The sequence below is a fragment of the Choloepus didactylus genome, chromosome 1 (genome assembly GCF_015220235.1).
Source record: "Choloepus didactylus isolate mChoDid1 chromosome 1, mChoDid1.pri, whole genome shotgun sequence".
Lineage (NCBI taxonomy): Eukaryota > Metazoa > Chordata > Mammalia > Pilosa > Megalonychidae > Choloepus > Choloepus didactylus.
Genome location: NC_051307.1, coordinates 157,680,863 through 157,701,966, shown reverse-complemented (window position 1 = coordinate 157,701,966; position 21,104 = coordinate 157,680,863). Strand labels below are relative to the sequence as shown.

At 36.1% G+C, this 21,104-nt stretch overlaps 1 protein-coding gene across 16 annotated transcripts in view; it reads right to left on the bottom strand.

Annotated features, from left to right (window-relative positions):
- Positions 1-6,199: 6,199 nt before the first annotated feature.
- CEP70 (centrosomal protein 70) overlaps positions 6,200-21,104 on the bottom strand; it is a 109,216-nt gene continuing 94,311 nt past the window's right edge. For 15 of the 16 annotated variants that reach the window (XM_037844074.1, XM_037844081.1, XM_037844092.1 and 12 more), the window contains 5 exons: positions 11,274-11,420; positions 10,928-11,096; positions 10,637-10,751; positions 9,473-9,552; positions 6,200-6,906 (listed from right to left, as the gene is read on the bottom strand). In XM_037844074.1, the coding sequence (XP_037700002.1) occupies positions 6,845-6,906; positions 9,473-9,552; positions 10,637-10,751; positions 10,928-11,096; positions 11,274-11,420 (573 nt within the window). In that variant the 3' untranslated portion in view covers positions 6,200-6,844. Of the gene's footprint in view, positions 6,907-9,472; positions 9,557-10,636; positions 10,752-10,927; positions 11,097-11,273; positions 11,421-21,104 lie in introns of all 16 variants that reach the window. The other variant, XR_005218025.1, reaches the window with a different exon arrangement.

The window sequence follows — 21,104 nt, the reverse complement described above, 5'->3', positions numbered from 1 at the left end:
AATCCCACTTTTAGGTGTATAATACCCTAAAAAATTGAAAGCAGGGACTTGAAAAGATATTTGCATATTGATGTTCATAACAGTGTTATCAACAATTGTCAAAAGGTCTCAAGTGCAATCCAAATGTCCACCAACAGATGAATGGATGAACAAAATGTGGTATTTAGCATGAAGTACTGATACATGCTACAACATGGACGAATCGCAAAGATACCATGTTGAATAAAATAAATTGGACACAAAAGCACAAATGTATGATCTCCCTTATATGAAATAATTAGAATATGCAAATTCATGGTCATAAATTAGAATACAGCTTTCCAGAGGTGGGGGTAGGGCATGGGGAGTTAATGCTTACTAAATACAGAATTTCCGTTTGGGGGCATGGAAAAGTTTTGGTAATAGATAGTGGTGATGGTAGCACAACATTGTGAATGTAATTAACACCAATGAATTGTGTACTTGAAAATGGTTAAAATGAGAAATTTTATGTTGTATATATGTTATCAGAATAAAAATTAAGGGGAAAAAACCATAGAACAGTAAAACCCAAAGAATGAACTGTAATGTAAACTTTACACTACAGTTTACTAATATATTACATTGATATTGGTTCAATTGTAACAAAGGTACCACACCAATGCAAAATGTTAATAGGAAAACTGTGTGTGGAGGGGTGGGAGTAATATGGTACTTTTTGCATGATTTTTCTGTAAACCTACAACTACTTTAATAAACAAAAATTAAAAAAAAACTGATTCAATTTTTATAAAGTTCAAAACTAGGCAAAACTATATTTGTTAATCATACATACAAACATGGCAAAATTATTTTTAAAAAAAAACAAGGAAGTAGTTAATATAAAAGTAATGATAATGTTTACCTCCGGGGGAAGGAACATCTGGTGGGTAAAGCAGACCTTTTGGAGTGCTGACAAAGTATTTCTTGGTTTCTTGGACATTCACTTTATGTTCTACATTTATGATTTATACCATATGTGTTATAATTTACAATAAAAAGATTAGTAAAACAAATGAAAAAGAAAAAAGAAACACCCAGCAATATTAATTAAAAGAAAGGGCAAAATACATTCAAGGTGTTAAGCATTAGTAGCAAGAAAGGAGGATACTTATTAGATAGGTATATCAACTATGAATTTACATGTACTCATAAAATAGGCTTTAAGTATATAAAACAAAATTTGACAGAATTATAAATCCATAATCTTGGTGAAAGATTTCAGTATTTCCCAGAAACTGACAACTTCAAACAGATGAAAAATTGATAGAATAGGTTTAAACAGCACAATAACAGTACATATATAACATATAACAGAGATTAGACTTTTTAAAAGCTTATATGGAATGTATAAACTCATCAAAGTCACAAGGAAAGTCTCAACAAGTTCCAAAGACTCAATACCAAAAGACCATGTTCTCTGACTACAATGCAATAAAATTATAAATAAATTATAAAAAACATAACCTAAAAAACCTACCTACTTCTAAACTTCCACTTAAGACCATGATGGAGTAACAAAAATCTTATTTACCCTTCCATTTGAAACAACCAAAACCAAACAAAAGACAGACAAAATACGTACAACATTATTCAAGACATATAGATAACAGGCATATGTCCATACAAAGACCTGTACGTGAATGTTCACAGCAGTTTTATTTGCAATAGTCAAAAACAGGAAATGACCCAGATAGGTGAATGGTTAAACAATCATGATATAAACATACTTGGAATACCATGCAGCAATAAAAAGGAATGAACTGTTAATATATGCAACAACATGCAAAAAACTCAAATTATACTGAGTGAAAAATACCAGACAAAAAAGAGGGCATACTGTTTGATTCCAGGTATATAAAATTGTATAAAATGCAAACTAATCTATAGTGATGGAAAGCGGATCGGCTGCTGCCTAGGGATGGGAAGCGTGGGGAGGAATTACCAAGGGCAAAGAGAAAACTTTTGGAGTGATGGGCATGTTTATTATTTTGATTGTGGTGATGGTTTCATGGGTATATACATATTTCAGAACTTATCAAATTGTACACTTTAAATATATGTAGTTTATTATAGGTCTATTTTATCTCAATTAGAGTAAAATTATAGCAATATCTAAACAATAGTTGCAGTGCTTACTTAATTAAATTTTAAGCAATTAAAATTGGATAAAAGTGAATTTGATGGAAGTTGGGCCTAAATCCCTTCCTACTAGTGTCACTATCCCTCTCAGTAGCCTTGGGGTGCCTCTAAGAAACCCCTAGGCCTCTAAGGAACAGTCTGAGAACCAATGTGTAACCACAGGCTCTTAAGCTGGTTGCCAAAAATTAGCTTTAAAATGTTTAATTACATTTCTTCCTTTCAAATGTTGTTAGACTTCCAGATTTTTTCATAATAGTCTCTTGGGATAACCTAATCAATTCAGAGTATTTACATTTTTGAATAACCGAATACTTTCTCTCCTCAGCCCTCAAAGACACACATTTCTCCGCAAATTGTAGGCTAGTGATTAGAAATACAATTGTAGGCTAACAAAAAACAAAACAAAACAAAACCACCAAGAATTTTAAATTTGTAAGGAATCTAAGCCCGAAGTTATACCACCAAGGATCTGGATGGTTGTCCACTGATACCTACTCTCTCATTCTATGCTACTTCCTGGAAATGCTTTACAATCTTCTACTTCCAAACAAGAATAGCTGAGAAATCTTCTTAGGCTTGCTCTTTATAAAAGGTGGGAGCTAGCCCAAAGTGGTTTGTACTCATAAATGTGTGGCAGAACACTGGTCCCTTAAGAAAATCAGACTTACTATTGACAATAGAGAATATTTATTAGGCAGCAAGAAAATTATTCGCATATAAAAATGCAAACAGAGGAGGGGCAAGATGGTGGCATAGAGAGGTGAGGAATTTAGTTAGTCCCCTGGATCAACTAATAAACAACCAGGAACAACTAGTAAATCATCTGGAACAACTGCTGGGGGACAACTGTGACTGTCCACACATTGTACACCAATCTGGATTGGGTGGAATGGCTGAGATTGCAGCATAAAATCTATAAATAAAAACTGCAGAATCACGCCAGGAGCACCCCCCCCACCACCACCACGATGGCAGGCTGAGCTGCAAGACCTTGCTGTGGGAGAAAGCAGCATTCCTGGAGCAAGCAAATATAGCTCAGCCTAGCTCCAACTGGCATTTTAATTAACAAATGTGGACTGCTGACTACAAGCTACAAACACAGACAAACCCCGAACAAGCAGCAAAGTACCCTGAGGTCACTCCCAGTGGAGAGGAGGTGGGGCTGACGGAAACAAAAATTAATTTAAAAAAAGAAGGAAAAATACAAAGGCTTTTTAAGATGCCTGACCTTAGAGAGCCAGAAAATGCCTGTGCCTGGGAAAGGAGCCCAGAAAACTGGGTGCTCTCTCTGACCGATGGGCAAAACTGGGGGGCCATGAACTGGCTCTGAAAGGGGGCTTTCTTTTCCTTTTTCTTTGTCTCACCTGAGTGGCTCAGTGCAGAGAGCCTCAATCATTTTCAGTTTGCAGCACTCTCACCCAGACAGAGGTGAAGTTAACAGAGTCAGAGACACAAAGGAGTAATTCAAATGCAGAAGATAGCTCCCTAGGTGGTGTATCTTCCCTAAGAGGAAGGAGGTAGGGCCCAGATCTAGTGCTGTCCCTCTCTTCAGAACTCAGACCCCAGGACCTGGGGGAAAACAGTCAAAATGGAAACCAACTAAGCAGAGAATTAAATGGGCCACACCTCCTTACACCATTCGGGAGTGACAGACAGACAGGTGCCACCTGCTGGGCAGGTTAGGAAAAGCACAGCGGCTAGAGACCTCACAGGAAAGTCTGTCTATCTTCTAAGACACACCCTCAGGGAAATCTGACACTGAATATAGCCCCATTCTGAGACCTGAACCTGTTCTGAAAGGTCTGGGAAAATCTCACTGGGGTAACCAAGGAAAACAGATGCCTAGACAACAGAAAACTACAAATTACACTAGGAAAAACAAAGATATGGCCCAGTCAAAGGAACAAACTTACACCTCAATTAAGATACAACTGAGACACTGTTTCACTGTAATGAAACAATCAAAGATTTTCAAAGAAATGCTACATCAATTCAAAAATGAAATCAATGAGTTCAGGAAAGATATGGCAAAAGAGATGAAGGCTATCACTGGGTGAACATAAGGTAGAAATCAAAAAAACAACTGGCAGATCCAAGAAGTGCAGTGTACCCAAAACAGAACAGATCTGAATAGACCTACGCTGAGACACTGAATAATCAGATAATCAAACATCAAAGACAAAGAGATAATCCTGAAAGCAGCAAGAGAAAAGCAATCCATCACATACAAGAGACGCTTGATAAGACTATGTGTGGATTTCTCAGTAGAAACCACGGAGGCAAGAAGGCAGTGGTGTGATATATTTAAGATACTGAAAGAGAAAAACCACCAACCAAGAATCCTATATCTGGCAAAACTGTCCTTCAAATATGAGGGAGAGTTTAAAATATTCTCTGACAAACAGACAATGACAGAGTTTGTGAACAAGATACCTGCTTTACAGGGAGCACTACAGACAGATAGTAAGAGACAGGAATGAGAGGTTAGGAACACAATTTTGGGTGATGATAGCACAGCAATGTAAGTACACTGAACAAAGATGACAAAGTATGGTTGAAAGAGGAAGGTGAGGAGCATGTGGGACACCAGAAGGAAAGAGGAAAGATAGAGACTGGGACTGTGTAACTCAGTGAAACCTAGAGTGCTCAACACTTATAATAAAGTGTACCAGTATGTTTTTACATGAGGGAGAACAAATGTCAACCTTCCAAGGTGTTAAAAATGGGATGGTATTGGGGGAAAAATACAATCAATGCAAACTAGAGACTATAGTTAACAGAAACATTGTATTATGCTTCCTTTAATGTAACAAAGGCAATATACCAAAGCTAAATGCCTATAAGAGGAGGACTAAGGGAGTGGTATGGGACTCTTGGCATTGCTGATGTTGTCTGACTATTTATTGTACTTTAGTTTAATTCTATCTTTCATTTTGTTGCTTTTTAGCTGTCATTTTTTTTTCTTTTTCTTTTGTCTCTCTACTTTCTTTGACTCTTCCTCCTCCTTTGTGGAAGAAATGGAGATATCCTTATATAGATAGTGGTGATGGTGGTGAATGCATAAATACATGACTATACAGAGAACTGTTGATTGTTTACTCAGGGCGGAATGTATGGTGGGGGAACAAAACTATACATTTAAAAAAAATGGTTGATGAAGAAACCGTGAGGGCACTATATTAAGTGAAATAAGTCAGGCACAAAAGGACAAATACTGTATGATCTCACGGATATGAACTAATTATAATATGCAAACTCATAGACATGAAATACAAGTTACCAGGACATAGAATGAGGCTAAAGAAGAGGGAGTGGTTGCTTACCATAAGCAGAATGTTTAACTAGGTTGAACTTAAGTGTTTGGAAATGGACAGAGGTGAAGGTAGCACGTTATTATGAGAATAACTAACAGTGCTGAATGGTGTGTGAATGAGGTGGAAAGGGGAAGCTTAGAGTCACATAGGTCACCAGAAGGAAAGCTGGAAGTTAAAAGATGGGAATGTATAAACCAGTGAATCTTGTGTTGGACAATGTTCATGATTAACTGTACAAATATTACAAATCTCTTCCATGAACTGGAACAAATGTATGACAGTATAACTAGAAGTTAATAATAGAGGGGTATATAGGGAAAGATATACCTATTGCAAGCTATGTACTACAGTTAGTAGTATTTTAACATTCTTTCATCAACAGTAACAAATGTACTATACCAGTACATGAGTCAATAATGAAGGGGGGTTAGGAGTATGGGAGGACTTGAGTTTCTTCTTTTTTGTTTTTATTTCTTTTCTGGAGTAATGAAAATTTTCTAAAAATTGAAAAACAATTAATTGGGGTGACAAACGCACAGCTCTATGATGGTACCATGGGCAACTGACTGTGTATTTTGGATGACTGTATGGTATGTGAACAATCTCAATAAAATTGAATTTTTAAAAAAATGCAGCAATTGCCCAAGGAATGCTCAACCTAGGAAGAGAATCTGACTCATTATTTGTAATACAAATAAGTTACTGAGGACATTTATGTTTGGAAATTCTTTACAAACATTTTATTTAAATTCTTATGTCCTTATAAAAAGTGCATTACAATTAAGACTGCAAAAAGATACTTTTTTTATAAGGGATTTCTATCTATGCATCTATTTTACTGCATGATTCATTTCCTACCCTAACAAAACGGTAAAACATTTGCCCTTCTTTTTCTTCTTCCTGCTTTGAAAGAGAAACTGTCACAAGGAATATCTTAATAGAATGTGCCATTTAGTCTTTGCCAGGAAAGCAAAAGCTTCCTTCTGGATGGACTGGCATTCCTGTCTCCCTGAACCAAAGGCCACTAAAACCTAAATTTAAATACAACCTTTCTTTTACTTACAATATCTTTACCTGAATTTCTCTTTTACTCACATGTCCTACCTTATTTAAAACAACCTTAAATTTTAAGCACACAAGAACTGCTTAAGAAATGATTGAGGGATCTAAAGTTCAATTAAATTGCAACTGTTTTCTATATAAGAATTTCAAAAGTTAATAAAAATTAAATGGATGCAGAAGGACCCAAAGCTAAGAAGAGAATGAATACTGTAGGTAACTACAATGCACAACTCTTGTCTCAAGATCATACAAAATATTTAGAATGTCTAAGAATGCAATTTACACAGTAAAAATGATTTGATTTGTTTTCAATATGAAAGTACTTTTAATTTCTTTACTGCAGGTACAATGGCATCCAAGTCATCAATTTCTGCAATAGAAAAACAAGAATAACAAAGGAGAGTATTTGGGAAAAGTAGCCAGAAATACTAACCTAGTGATAAGCTCAATTGAAATGAGAACCTCTATGCAATGCTTCAAACACAAAAGCAACAATATTGGTGCTTCTGTGCACATAAGTTTTGCTCCAATAGTGTCATGTGATAGTTTCTCAGAATCAGAGAGAAATGCATCAAGGGCATCTGTTTGAAAAACTATTAGAAACCTACACGCATCTTGATTCTAGTATTAACCTCATTAGCAGCATGCTCTCATTAACATATCCACCTGTCCACATTTATTGACATTATGTTAGTGCTTCTTTAAATCTGTAAAATTACATGAGTGAGCCTATATGGTGAAATCCCAGGTTGAGGCTGCCTCTTTCCCAAGGCCTCATCTCAGGACTTGGAGATTTCTTCTCAGAGATTACAGACCTATTCTCTAATTATCTTGGAAAGATTTCTCATTAATAGGGTCACTGTAAGGTCTATCTTTTAGGATGAAAATTAACTAATGATAGGTGTGAGGCTGTTCAGAATACAAACCACAAATGCAATGAATTATGGAGCTTAGCCTGGTACAGCCTAACAGATAAACCGATTCGGGTTCTTGTCTTTAAGCTTCTTTCTGAATGTGATTTCTCTTCCCAAGACTACCTTCTTCCAAGCAGCCTAAGTTAGAATTCACTCTCCAGAGCTCCTGGCCACAGAGGAAAACAAGATCCTTTCTCTCTCTGTAAGCTCTGGCAGATTCTCTAGATATCCTCCACCTTTTTTTAGCTTATTCTGCTAGGCCATGAACAGTGTTTCCCTGGATTACATCTCTCTTTCTACATTGTTTAGCTGGATTCTGGATTTCTTCTTTTAACCTAAGCACATAAACTGCTGTCCCACTACTCATTTAGTTCTTCAAGCTCCTGACTTCAGTCAGAATACTTGTCTGGATCCACTTACAAAGCATCAAGACAAAGGAAAGGAAACAATGTAAGCACACCTACAAGAGACAACTTGGTTTACACTTTATGTTGTGGTATCGGATCATGTTATTCCCTGAGCCCCTCTCCCACCTCTTTCTTCACTAAATAAGAAACATGCCTTATAAATGAACCTCACATAGAAGGACTGTGACTAATACAGGAATTTTCTCAGCCAACCTACACCACTTATATGAGAAAAAGAAAGATCTTTTTAAAAATCTAAAAATTAGAGGCAGTCTTCTCCATATCTGGTATTCAGTACACTGCTCTGCAGGTACTAGATTCTTAATATAGTGCTAAATATATAATACTTAATTTCAGAGTTTCAACTGTGACAAAAATACAGGAGACCTGGCTTTTTGAAGCAAACGATCCCATCTGAACCACGATGAGTGCTGTAATATCAGGGAGGAAGCTTCTATAGAGGGATTCTGAAGTAGGTGTAACCAGCACACCTATTTAAATGTTTTTTAATGTGCCAAATATTTATTAAAGATGAGAACTTTGCTGTTTAGGCTAATGGCCACCCTGAGGAAAGTAGAATAATATAATTCTATGAAACTAGGCCCTTCTAAACACAACTTCATGCCTCTGCTTAAGTGCAACTTTCAAATTACATTTTCACTTACTATGGTCTCTTCAAACATATTAGCATGCCTAAAACATGCTCACCTACTTTCTTTTGCTTCCACAGTCTATATAAAACTGGCCATAAAACTTCCTTTATGCTCACTAGGCCATATACTCCAATCAAATCTTTCATTTATTCCTCTTCTTACCAACTTATAATTTAGTCATTCCCTTATTTGCCTATCAAGCCTCACTCATTTGCTCTTCTAATTTAATTTCCTATGTCAAGGAGCCATCTTTAAGAAGAAAAATCCTTCAAATGAACTGTACAGCAAAAAGAAGTCATTAGAATAAATCACTTTAAAATTTTTTCTTAATAGTAAGATAAATTGATAGTCATCTATAATCACATTTAAAATAAGAGACTCAGGGTCTCTATTTTGCCTATGATTCCTAAGCAAATTATAAATTTTTCCCTTTAAGAAAAACTATTTACAGAAGCCCTCCACCTAACCAAAAAATGTAGTATTTGATTCTCTTCTTTTCTACAGATGTTTACTACTTTATACTAGTTCATATCACCTGAGAAGGAAATTTTAATTGTATATTTTAAAAAAACAATATGCTGGCAATATCCTTAAAACACACACATACACACACACAAGGAAAAAAATCTTTTGATATCAGGATTCCTCATTCAGCAATGACAGAGTCAAGGTTAAACTGGACCTGTCTGGAGTAATGCTATTTCTCATGATAAGGTTCCCAAACAAAGTCAGCCCCTAATTCTTTAAAGGGTTTATACTTCTGTGTTCTGTAGACTAATTACAAGTAACTCTAACTGCAACTTAGACGTGTATTTCCAGAACTGTCAGTGATTTCCAAACACTTCCTACCAAACAGTCTAGGTAAAAAGACTAATCCAGTGATGAAGGAACACTCTTGTCAAATCTCAAATCTTAGAAAATTAAGACTTTCTAAATGTAACCACCACCAACAGAGATCTTACCTAAGATTTCAAGTAGATCATTAGTAAATGCCTGAAATGCTGGAAAAAATTCCTCATGTTCTTCCAATTTGTCGATAATGCTGTCAAAAACAAACAAACAAAAACAACAACAACAAAAAAAAAACCAACACATCCATACACACACAGTTTACATTGAATTTCCAATTTAGTTTTCTTGCAGCAGATTGCAATAAAACATTTTCAAAATCTAAAGAAACTGTCTTGATAATTTAAATATGAACCTAATGATCATTTATTACCATTCCTTTTTTACCTAACAGAATGTTGACCTAATGACACTTTTCAAAAAAGAGTATCTCATATTATCAGTACAGACATTTGATCAAAAGTTAAATATGTATAACATTTCTAACATGGGAAATTTCCATTTAATTCTAGGCTTCTCAAAGAGATCATGATTTTATAGCATTTTCTAGAAATAATTGGCTTTTATACTCAGTATTCTATGAAACCTTAAGAAAAGTCAGTAGTCACTAAAACTGCAGGAAGATTAAAAGCAATAGTGAGATAAATACATGCTCCTTTTAAAATAAAGCATCAATTATCAGAAATCTCAAGTATCAGATCATGTAAGGGTTCTCAGAAAACTTGCAGAATATATGGAATATGTGATATATGTGTATATTTCCCTTCCCATAAATTGCAGTATGAAATTTTAGGGGGAAAAGGTGCTTTAAGTTAGCTACAATGCTTCAATATTAAAAGAAAAAAATCAGGTTTTTATGTCAGAGACGTCCGCACGTTTAAGAAACATTAACATTTATCTTCTAATCAAATAATTAATATACTATTAGCAGCTATTCAGTGCTCTATGGTAGCATCCTAAAACAGAACTTGTTCATATAAATTGAACTCACATAAAGTTGCTAACAAGGTTTGAATTTCTCTCTACATAATATACCCTGGTTATAGGCTTATGGCAAACAATACTGAAGATTTCCTTACCTACCCTCTGTAAATCTACAGACTGTACAATCTATCATGAAAATACTTGGCATTCTCTACATCCCTAAGGGTGTGATATTGTTTTAGGTTGTCAAGTTATTTAAAAAGTGCTATTCCAAATAGAGAAGTTTTGAAAGTCTTCAATATCACCCCTCCAAGCACTCTGACTGACACTTTGTAAACTTTAAAAATAAATACCTTTGAAGGTCTTCAGGTGCCAATACCTGCTTAACCTGTTCATTCACACCCTCTTTAATCAACCTACACAATTTTCCAACTGTATTTACCACCACATACAACGAGGTTGAACTATCTGCAAAAGAGAAATAAAAGGGTAAGACATTTTAAAAGAGAATTTTCAAAATCATTACAAACATTTCATTCTTCAGTTATCTTGAATTTATTTTACATTTAAACGTTTTACCTACTTTTAATTTATTTACTAGGAATAACTTTTAAATAGGGACAATAATGACAAAAGTTCATTACCTAGTTCTAAAAGTTCTTGGAGGTTTCTCACAGCATTGTTCATTTCTCCAAGCCTAGTATAAACTTCATTCATTCGAGGATAGACTCCATTCAAAGAAGGCACATCAAACAATTTTTGGAAGTGAGAAACAATAGCTTGCAAAGTTTGAAAGTCTGGCATATTGCCGTCCTGTCCAAAAGACAGGGAGAGAAAGAGAATAGTTTACTTCTTAAAAAAGAAGCTAAAGTCTTTAATAAAATCTTTTAAGAGAAATAGAGCCCTCAATAAATATCAACATCCATATCAAATATAAGATTTAAAAATAAAGTTAATTTTAAAAATTAAAAAACATATATTGAATATTACCTTTTCCTTATTTTCAACTTCTTCCAACATGGTATCTACTATAAACAAAAGGTCTTCAACTTTGATACCTTCATTTTCATTCTGCTTCTTTAAATTATGCCAAGGCACCACTTCAGCAGATAGTATTTTCAAGGACTTATACAAATCCTTTACAACAAAAGAAACTACATGCTGTTATTGATTTTAAAAAACAATGTCCACAATAATGCTATAATCCTCCAGGCAAGTGAAAAAAATAAGTTGTCATTATTATCTTTTTAAATATCATTACCAGTTTAGAAAAAAATCTGTTAGAATTAGGCTTCTCAGGTAAATATAGGCCTTACAAAAAGACATTATATATTAATTATCCCAAATCTAGACCTTTAAAGTAATTTTTCTGAAATGCTGATAGACAAAAAATAAGCTAGAAGAGGAGCTTGTCCTTTATTATATTTTGTCTTGAGATTTTTTTGAAGTTTTTTTGTGGTAAATATGTGGAACATAAAGTGTACAATTCAGTGGTGTTAAATTTATAATATGCTATCACCATCTGTTATCCAAAGTTTTTCATCACTCAAAACAGAAACTCGGTACCCATTAAGCAACAACTCCCCATTTTCCCTTTTCCCAGCCCCAGTAACCTATATTCTACTTTTTGTATCTGTGAATTTTCTTATTCTAGATGTTTCCTATAAGTGGAATAATAATCATATAATATTTATCTTTTGTGTCTTATTTCACTTAGCATAATGTTTAAAAGGTTCATCCATGTTGTAGCATGTATCAGCACTTCATTTCTTTTTATGCCTGAATAATATTCAATTAGTATTGAATATTTTCAATAGCAGCTTTGAGTTTTAATTCACACAACATAAAATTCACCCTTTTCAAGTATATGATTCAGTGGTTTTTAGTATATTCTCAGAGTTGTACAACTATCCTCACTAATTTCAGAACATTTTATCACCCCAAAAAGAAACCCCTTAACCATTCACAGTCACTTCCCATTTCCCCTCTTAACCCTCTTAACCCTAGCAACCACTAATCTAGTTTGTGTCTCTTCAGATGTGCCTATTCTAGGCATTTCCTACAAATGGAATTATAAAGTAAGTGGCCTTTTGTGACTGGCTTCTTTCACTTTGAATGTTTTCAAGGTTCGTTTGTGTTGTAGCATGGATCTCCAGGCAGGCTTCTGAGGTAGAAAAAGGCCTAAACTAATTCTCCTTAATCTTTATTAACAGCCTATTTCGTTTTTTGGCCTAGAAATGTATTAATCTATTTTAAAATTGTATAATGACTGGGCTACTGGAAGTTTAGAATTCTAAGACTGATCAATCAACAAATATTTACTGAGCATCTACCAAGTATACAGCATTATGCTTGCCCTCAGAAACAGCACTGTCCAATGGAAGTATAATGCGAACCACAGTCACTTTAAATTATTTAGTAGCCACATTAAAAAGGTTAAAAGAAACAGGTGACATTAACTTTAATAATATATTTTATTTACTCCAATATAATCTTTTCTTGAAGTAATCAATATTTTACATTCTTTTTCTTCAAACCAACTCTTTGAAATCCAGTATGTATTTTCCAATTATAGTACATCTCACTTGGTACTAGCCACACTTCAAGTAATCAATAGCTACATGAGGCTAGTGGCTACCATATTACACAGCGTAGCCCAAGGATACATTAAAAAGTACTGGAAATATCTTCTTTTCTAACTTCTTATTTTAGTCCTCCACTTATTCAACTCTCCCCAATTAAGGCCCAGACCTCAGTAACTGATATCGTTAACCTTTCATTTGGTAGGAAGTCAATTGCTTATTTTAGCAATTCAAGACAATAACAGCGTCAAATGAATGTTTTAAACAATAAGTGCCACCAGAATTTGAAAAGGTCAGGAAGTAGTAGCATGATATTCTAATTTATTAACCAACACTATCAACAAGGTACATTTTATGAAGTGATCTATCTTAAAAAGCACACCCAATCTTATAAATTTTTGCCTGAGAACTGTATTACAAGGCTCCTATTTTCCGTAGTCTGTGAAGTAAGCCCTAAAGAGTCTATACGAGGGCCTCCTCTGTTCCCCATATTGCCTAGTTGTGGGGATACAGAAGTAGTATCACCAAGGTCCTGCCTGACCTTGTTTGGCTGTCCTCTAGAGCACTAGGGAGTAGGAAAGCAACAGTACATGGGTTGGAAAAGCTACATATTTGTAGCCCACCTTTCCTGGATATCTTTAACCTTTCATTTGGTAGGAAGTCAACAGGGAAAGACATATAGAGGGCAGCGAGCTAGTTCGCTCTATCCCTTTCCCAACCTCTTTTAACCAAATCTATCCTGGGAAAAACTAACCTGAGAAGATGTTGTCCCAAATTTAGAGGCTGTTACATTACAAAAAGTCCTTCATATAAAGCTTCAAAGACCTACATGTACAAGTTTTCAACTGGATCTTGATTCTTGTATAAGGTAAAAATATCTCAAGCACTGCCTGAAATCCACAAGTCACTACAGTGCAGAGCTACTTATTTCCTCTTGGGGGTCCTCAGAATATTCTAATTATAAAGCAACTCAGTGCCTTTTTCAACTCAGAAATCTACACCATAGCAAGTAATTCACCACTGTAAAACTTTTTTTGAGGGCTATGATCAGACTGATCCCCACCCCCCACCCCCCAGCTCAGTCTTTGTGGCATTCATTTCTCCTACTGATATCTTGAATGTTTACTTAAATTTAATTTACTATTTTTGAGTATGTTTTGCTTCTCCAACTAGTTTGAATCTATTTGCTTTTTCTGAAACCTCTCACAATGCCATGAACAATCAATAACTCTCCATTTATTTGAATTCTTTCATTTCTCTTTTTTTTCTCATCTAGTCTTTTCCCTCCTCATAGGATAGCTGGGGTGTTTTTTAGCCCATTTCCCCTAAGAGAAAAATTGAGGTAGCACAGTTCTCTCCTATTAGGAGAATCCTTTGACAAGGAATAATTGGAAAAATGCCATTATTTACACAATTAACCACTAATTATTTAATCCTCTTCTGAAACATAAGACTGAAGGAACTCAGGCCTGTAGAATAAGTATATCAATTCAACATTGTCATACAATTGAAATGTTTATTGTATAGCTCTGTCTGAGTCCTATATTAAAAGGGAAGGAGAAATTAGGCTGAATGTGAAGATTCTTTCATCAGTCATAAGTATGTCTTCATTAAAATTTTGTAAAAATTTATCACCATCCCACATTTTGTTGTCTTGGAATATATTGTTCTGCTTCACTTTTTTTTTTTGACAAATACTGAGTACTCATTATGCATCAAGAGGATTCTTGTGATATATCAGGGAACAAAAAATACAAAAATCTCTGTCTTATATAGAGCTTACACAGTCTTACAGATGTCATCTACATAAGTTATACTTCATGTAATAGGGTTCTTTTCATAAATACTGTTACTGAATCACATCTTCATTAACAGAGGTGGTGCTATATATACATTAGTTATTCAAAATTCTACAGTGTGAAGGGCACAGAAGTTAAACACTACTGATTTTCAGTGAATGAGCAAACCTAATATTATGCCAAAAAGAATACACAATAACTTTATAAAATGAGGAGAAGTTATATCTTCCATGGATAGGTAAGATAGGTGAGTAGGGTTGGGTGCTATCTGATTACTCTCTGCTCTAGAGATCAGACAAATATGGAGATATACTTGGTTCTGAGAAAACAAAATAATTTAAAATATGAAGAGAGAGAAACTATCCCAATTGAAATGAAGGCCTACAGGATCTAAAATGCAAATGAATGAAATGTAATGATAAATCAATGATTTCGGACTTACAACGTGTAAGTATGTAATTTGCGACAAGAACTGCATAAAGGTGGGCAAATGAAGGGGTATAGGAAAATAGTGAGCATTTGCTATTGAAGTTAGTTTGGTATTTAGGATGTTAAAGGAGAGAAAAATGGGAGTTAATGCATAATGGGTGCAGGGTTTCTGTTTGGGGTGATGGGAAAGTTCTGATAATGGATGGCAGTGAGGGTAGCACAACATTGTGAGTGTGATTAATCCCCCTGAATTGTAAGCTTGGGAGTGCTGAGATGGGAAAGTTCATGCTGTATGTATGTTTCTACACTTGAGAGGCAGAGATTAAAAAGACAATAAGAACAAAAGGCAACACAAGTTCCCAGACTGAATTTAATAATGAAAGAGAAAATGCCCAAAAGGACATTATTGGGACATATGAAAAAACTGGAGCATAGATTTTAAGTTTTATATCAATGTTAAATATCTTGAATTTGTTAACTGCACTTAAAATGGTTACATAAGTACATATCCTTGTTCTTAGGAAATGTACATGGAAGTATTTCATATTCAAGGAGCATGTTGTACATCAAATGTTGAGAAAACAGATAAATAGAAAGATGGATGGTTAGATAGAATGATATGGCAAATGGGGAAAAAAGTTAAAATTTGGTGGATCTGTGTATATAGGTGGGGGTATTACAGAGTTTTCTGTATGGGGTTGGTATTATTTTTGCAACTGTCCTGTAAGTTTGAAAGTATTTCAAAATAAATTTTTTTTTAAAAAAATGGAATGGAGGCGGGGCAAGATGGCAGACTGGTGAGCTGTAAGTTTTAGTTACTCCTCCAGGAAAGTAGGTAAAAAGCCAGGAACTGCGTGGACTGGACACCACAGAGCAATCTGTCTTTGGGCATACTTCATACAACACTCATGAAAACGTGGAACTGCTGAGATCAGCGAAATCTGTAAGTTTTTGTGGCCAGGGGACCCGCGCCCCTCCCTGCCAGGCTCAGTCCCGGGGGAGGAGGGGCTGTCAGCTCCGGGAAGGAGAAGGGAGAACTGCAGTGGCTGCTTTTATCGGAAACTCATTCTACTGATTCAAACTCCAACCATAGATAGACTGAGACCAGACACCAGAGACTCTGAGAGCAGCCAGCCCAGCAGAGAGGAGACAGGCATAGAAAAAAAACAACACGAAAAACTCCAAATAAAAGCAGAGGATTTTTGGAGTTCTGGTGAACACAGAAAGGGGAAGGGCGGAGTTCAGGCCTTGAGGCGCATATGCAAATCCCGAAGAAAAGCTGATCTCTCTGCCCTGTGGACCTTTCCTTAATGGCCCTGGTTGCTTTGTCTATTAGCATTTCAATAACCCATTAGATCTCTGAGGAGGGCCGTTTTTTTTTTTTTTTTTTTTTTAAATCCTTTTTTCTTTTTCTAAAACAATTACTCTAAGAAGCCCAATACAGAAAGCTTCAAAGAATTGCAATTTGGGCACGTCAAGTCAAGAGCAGAACTAAGAGAGCTCTGAGACAAAAGGCAATAATCCAGTGGCTGAGAAAATTCACTAAACAACACAACTTCCCAAGAAAAGGGGGGTGTCCGCTCACAGCCACCATCCTGGTGGACAGGAAACACTCCTGCCCATCGCCAGCCCCATAGCCCAGAGCTGCCCCAGACAACCCAGTGTGACGGAAGTGCTTCAAATAACAGGCACACACCACAAAACTGGGCGTGGACATTAGCCTTCCCTGCAACCTCAGCTGAATGTCCCAGAGCTGGGAAGGTGGAGCAGTGTGAATTAACAAAGCCCCATTCAGCCATCATTTGAGCAGACTGGGAGCCTCCCTACACAGCCCAGCAGCCCAGAACTGCCCTGGGGGGACGGCACTCACCTGTGACATAGCACAGTCATCCCTCAACAGAGGACCCGGGGTGCACGGCCTGGAAGAGGGGCCCACTTGCAAGTCTCAGGAGCCATACGCCAATACCAAAGACTTGTGGGTCAGTGGCAGAGACAAACTGTGGCAGGACTGAACTGAAGGATTAGACTATTGCAGCAGCTTTAAAACTCTAGGATCATCAGGGAGATTTGATTCTTAGGGCCACACCCCCTCCCCGACTGCCCAGAAACACGCCCCACATACAGGGCAGGCAACACCAACTACACACGCAAGCTTGGGACACCAATTGGGCCCCACAAGACTCACTCCCCCACTCACCAAAAAGGCTAAGCAGGGGAGAACTGGCTTGTGGAGAACAGGTGGCTCGTGGACGCCACCTGCTGGTTAGTTAGAGAAAGTGTACTCCACGAAGCTGTAGATCTGATAAATTAGAGATAAGGACTTCAATAGGTCTACAAACTCTAAAAGAACCCTATCAAGTTCAGCAAATGCCACGAGGCCAAAAACAACAGAAAATTATAAAGCATATGAAAAAACCAGACGATATGGATAACCCAAGCCCAAGCACCCAAATCAAAAGACCAGAAGAGACACAGCACCTAGAGCAGCTACTCAAAGAACTAAAGATGAAAAATGAGACCATAGTACGGGATATGAAGGAAATCAAGAAGACCCTAGAAGAGCATAAAGAAGACATTGCAAGACTAAATAAAAAAATGGATGATCTTATGGAAATTAAAGAAACTGTTGACCAAATTAAAAAGATTCTGGACACTCATAGTACAAGACTAGAGGAAGTTGAACAACGAATCAGTGACCTGGAAGATGACAGAATGGAAAATGAAAGCATAAAAGAAAGAATGGGGAAAAAAATTGAAAAAATCGAAAAGGACCTCAGGGATATGATAGATAATATGAAACGTCCAAATATAAGACTCATTGGTGTCCCAGAAGGGGAAGAAAAGGGTAAAGGTCTAGGAAGAGTATTCAAAGAAATTGTTGGGGAAAACTTCCCAAATCTTCTAAACAACATAAATACACAAATCATAAATGCTCAGCGAACTCCAAATAGAATAAATCCAAAAAAACCCACTCCGAGACATATACTGATCACACTGTCAAACATAGAAGAGAAGGAGCAAGTTCTGAAAGCAGCAAGAGAAAAGCAATTCACCACATACAAAGGAAACAGCATAAGACTAAGTAGTGACTACTCAGCAGCCACCATGGAGGCAAGAAGGCAGTGGCACGATATATTTAAAATTCTGAGTGAGAGGAATTTCCAGCCAAGAATACTTTATCCAGCAAAGCTCTCCTTCAAATTTGAGGGAGAGCTTAAATTTTTCACACACAAAGAAATGCTGAGAAAATTTGCTAACAAGAGACCTGCCCTACTGGAGATACTAAAGGGAGCCCTACAGACAGAGAAACAAAGACAGGACAGAGAGACTTGGAGAAAGGTTCAGTACTAAAGAGATTTGGTATGGGTACAATAAAGGATATTAATAGAGAGAGGGAAAAATATGGCAAACATAAACCAAAGGATAAGATGGCCGATTCAAGAAATGCCTTCACGGTTTTAACGTTGAATGTAAATGGATTAAACTCCCCAATTAAAAGATATAGATTCGCAGAATGGATCAAAAAAAATGAACCATCAATATGTTGCATACAAGAGACTCATCTTAGACACAGGGACACAAAGAAACTGAAAGTGAAAGGATGGAAAAAAATATTTCATGCAAGCTACAGCCAAAAGAAAGCAGGTGTAGCAATATTAATCTCAGATAAAATAGACTTCAAATGCAGGGATGTTTTGAGAGACAAAGAAGGCCACTACGTACTAATAAAAGGGGCAATTCAGCAAGAAGAAATAACAATCGTAAATGTCTATGCACCCAATCAAGGTGCCACAAAATACATGAGAGAAACACTGGCAAAACTAAAGGAAGCAATTGATGTTTCCACAATAATTGTGGGAGACTTCAACACATCACTCTCTCCTACAGATAGACCAACCAGACAGAAGACCAATAAGGAAATTGAAAACCTAAACAATCTGATAAATGAATTAGATTTAACAGACATCTACAGGACATTACATCCCAAATCACCAGGATACTTTTCTAGTGCTCACGGAACTTTCTCCAGAATAGATCATATGCTGGGACATAAAACAAGCCTCAATAAATTTAAAAAGATCGAAATTATTCAAAGCACATTCTCTGACCACAATGGAATACAATTAGAAGTCAATAACCATCAGAGACTTAGAAAATTCACAAATACCTGGAGGTTAAACAACACACTCCTAAACAATCAGTGGGTTAAAGAAGAAATAGCAAGAGAAATTGCTAAATATATAGAGACGAATGAAAATGAGAACACAACATACCAAAACCTATGGGATGCAGCAAAAGCAGTGCTAAGGGGGAAATTTATAGCACTAAACGCATATATTAAAAAGGAAGAAAGAGCCAAAATCAAAGAACTAATGGATCAACTGAAGAAGCTAGAAAATGAACAGCAAACCAATCCTAAACCAAGTAGAAGAAAAGAAATAACAAGGATTAAAGCAGAAATAAATGACATAGAGAACAAAAAAACAATAGAGAGGATAAATATCACCAAAAGTTGGTTCTTTGAGAAGATCAACAAGATTGACAAGCCCCTAGCTAGACTGACAAAATCAAAAAGAGAGAAGACCCATATAAACAAAATAATGAATGAAAAAGGTGACATAACTGCAGATCCTGAAGAAATTAAAAAAATTATAAGAGGATATTATGAACAACTGTATGGCAACAAACTGGACAATGCAGAAGAAATGGACAATTTCCTGGAAACATATGAACAACCTAGACTGACCAGAGAAGAAATAGAAGACCTCAACCAACCCATCACAAGCAAAGAGATCCAATCAGTCATCAAAAATCTTCCCACAAATAAATGCCCAGGGCCAGATGGCTTCACAGGGGAATTCTACCAAACTTTCCAGAAAGAACTGACACCAATCTTACTCAAACTCTTTCAAAACATTGAAAAAAATGGAACACTACCTAACTCATTTTATGAAGCTAACATCAATCTAATACCAAAACCAGGCAAAGATGCTACAAAAAAGGAAAACTACCGGCCAATCTCCCTAATGAATATAGATGCAAAAATCCTCAACAAAATACTTGCAAATCGAATCCAAAGACACATTAAAAATATCATACACCATGACCAAGTGGGGTTCATTCCAGGCATGCAAGGATGGTTCAACATAAGAAAAACAATCAATGTATTACAACACATTAAAAACTCAAAAGGGAAAAATCAATTGATCATCTCAATAGATGCTGAAAAAGCATTTGACAAAATCCAACATCCCTTTTTGATAAAAACACTTCAAAAGGTAGGAATTGAAGGAAACTTCCTCAACATGATAAAGAGCATATATGAAAAACCCACAGCCAGCATAGTACTCAATGGTGAGAGACTGAAAGCCTTCCCTCTAAGATCAGGAACAAGACAAGGATGCCCGCTGTCACCACTGTTATTCAACATTGTGCTGGAAGTGCTAGCCAGGGCAATCCGGCAAGACAAAGAAATAAAAGGCATCCAAATTGGAAAAGAAGAAGTAAAACTGTCATTGTTTGCAGATGATATGATCTTATATCTAGAAAACCCTGAGAAATCGACGATACAGCTACTAGAGCTAATAAACAAATTTAGCAAAGTAGTGGGATACAAGATTAATGCACATAAGTCAGTAATGTTTCTATATGCTAGAAATGCACAAACTGAAGAGACACTCAAGAAAAAGATACCATTTTCAATAGCAACTAAAAAAATCAAGTACCTAGGAATCAACTTAACCAAAGATGTAAAAGACCTATACAAAGAAAACTACATAACTCTACTAAAAGAAATAGAAGGGGACCTTAAAAGATGGAAAAATATTCCATGTTCATGGATAGGAAGGCTAAATGTCATTAAGATGTCAATTCTACCCAAACTCATCTACAGATTCAATGCAATCCCAATCAAAATTCCAACAACCTACTTTGCAGACTTGGAAAAGCTAGTTATCAAATTTATTTGGAAAGGGAAGATGCCTTGAATTGCTAAAGACTCTCTAAAAAAG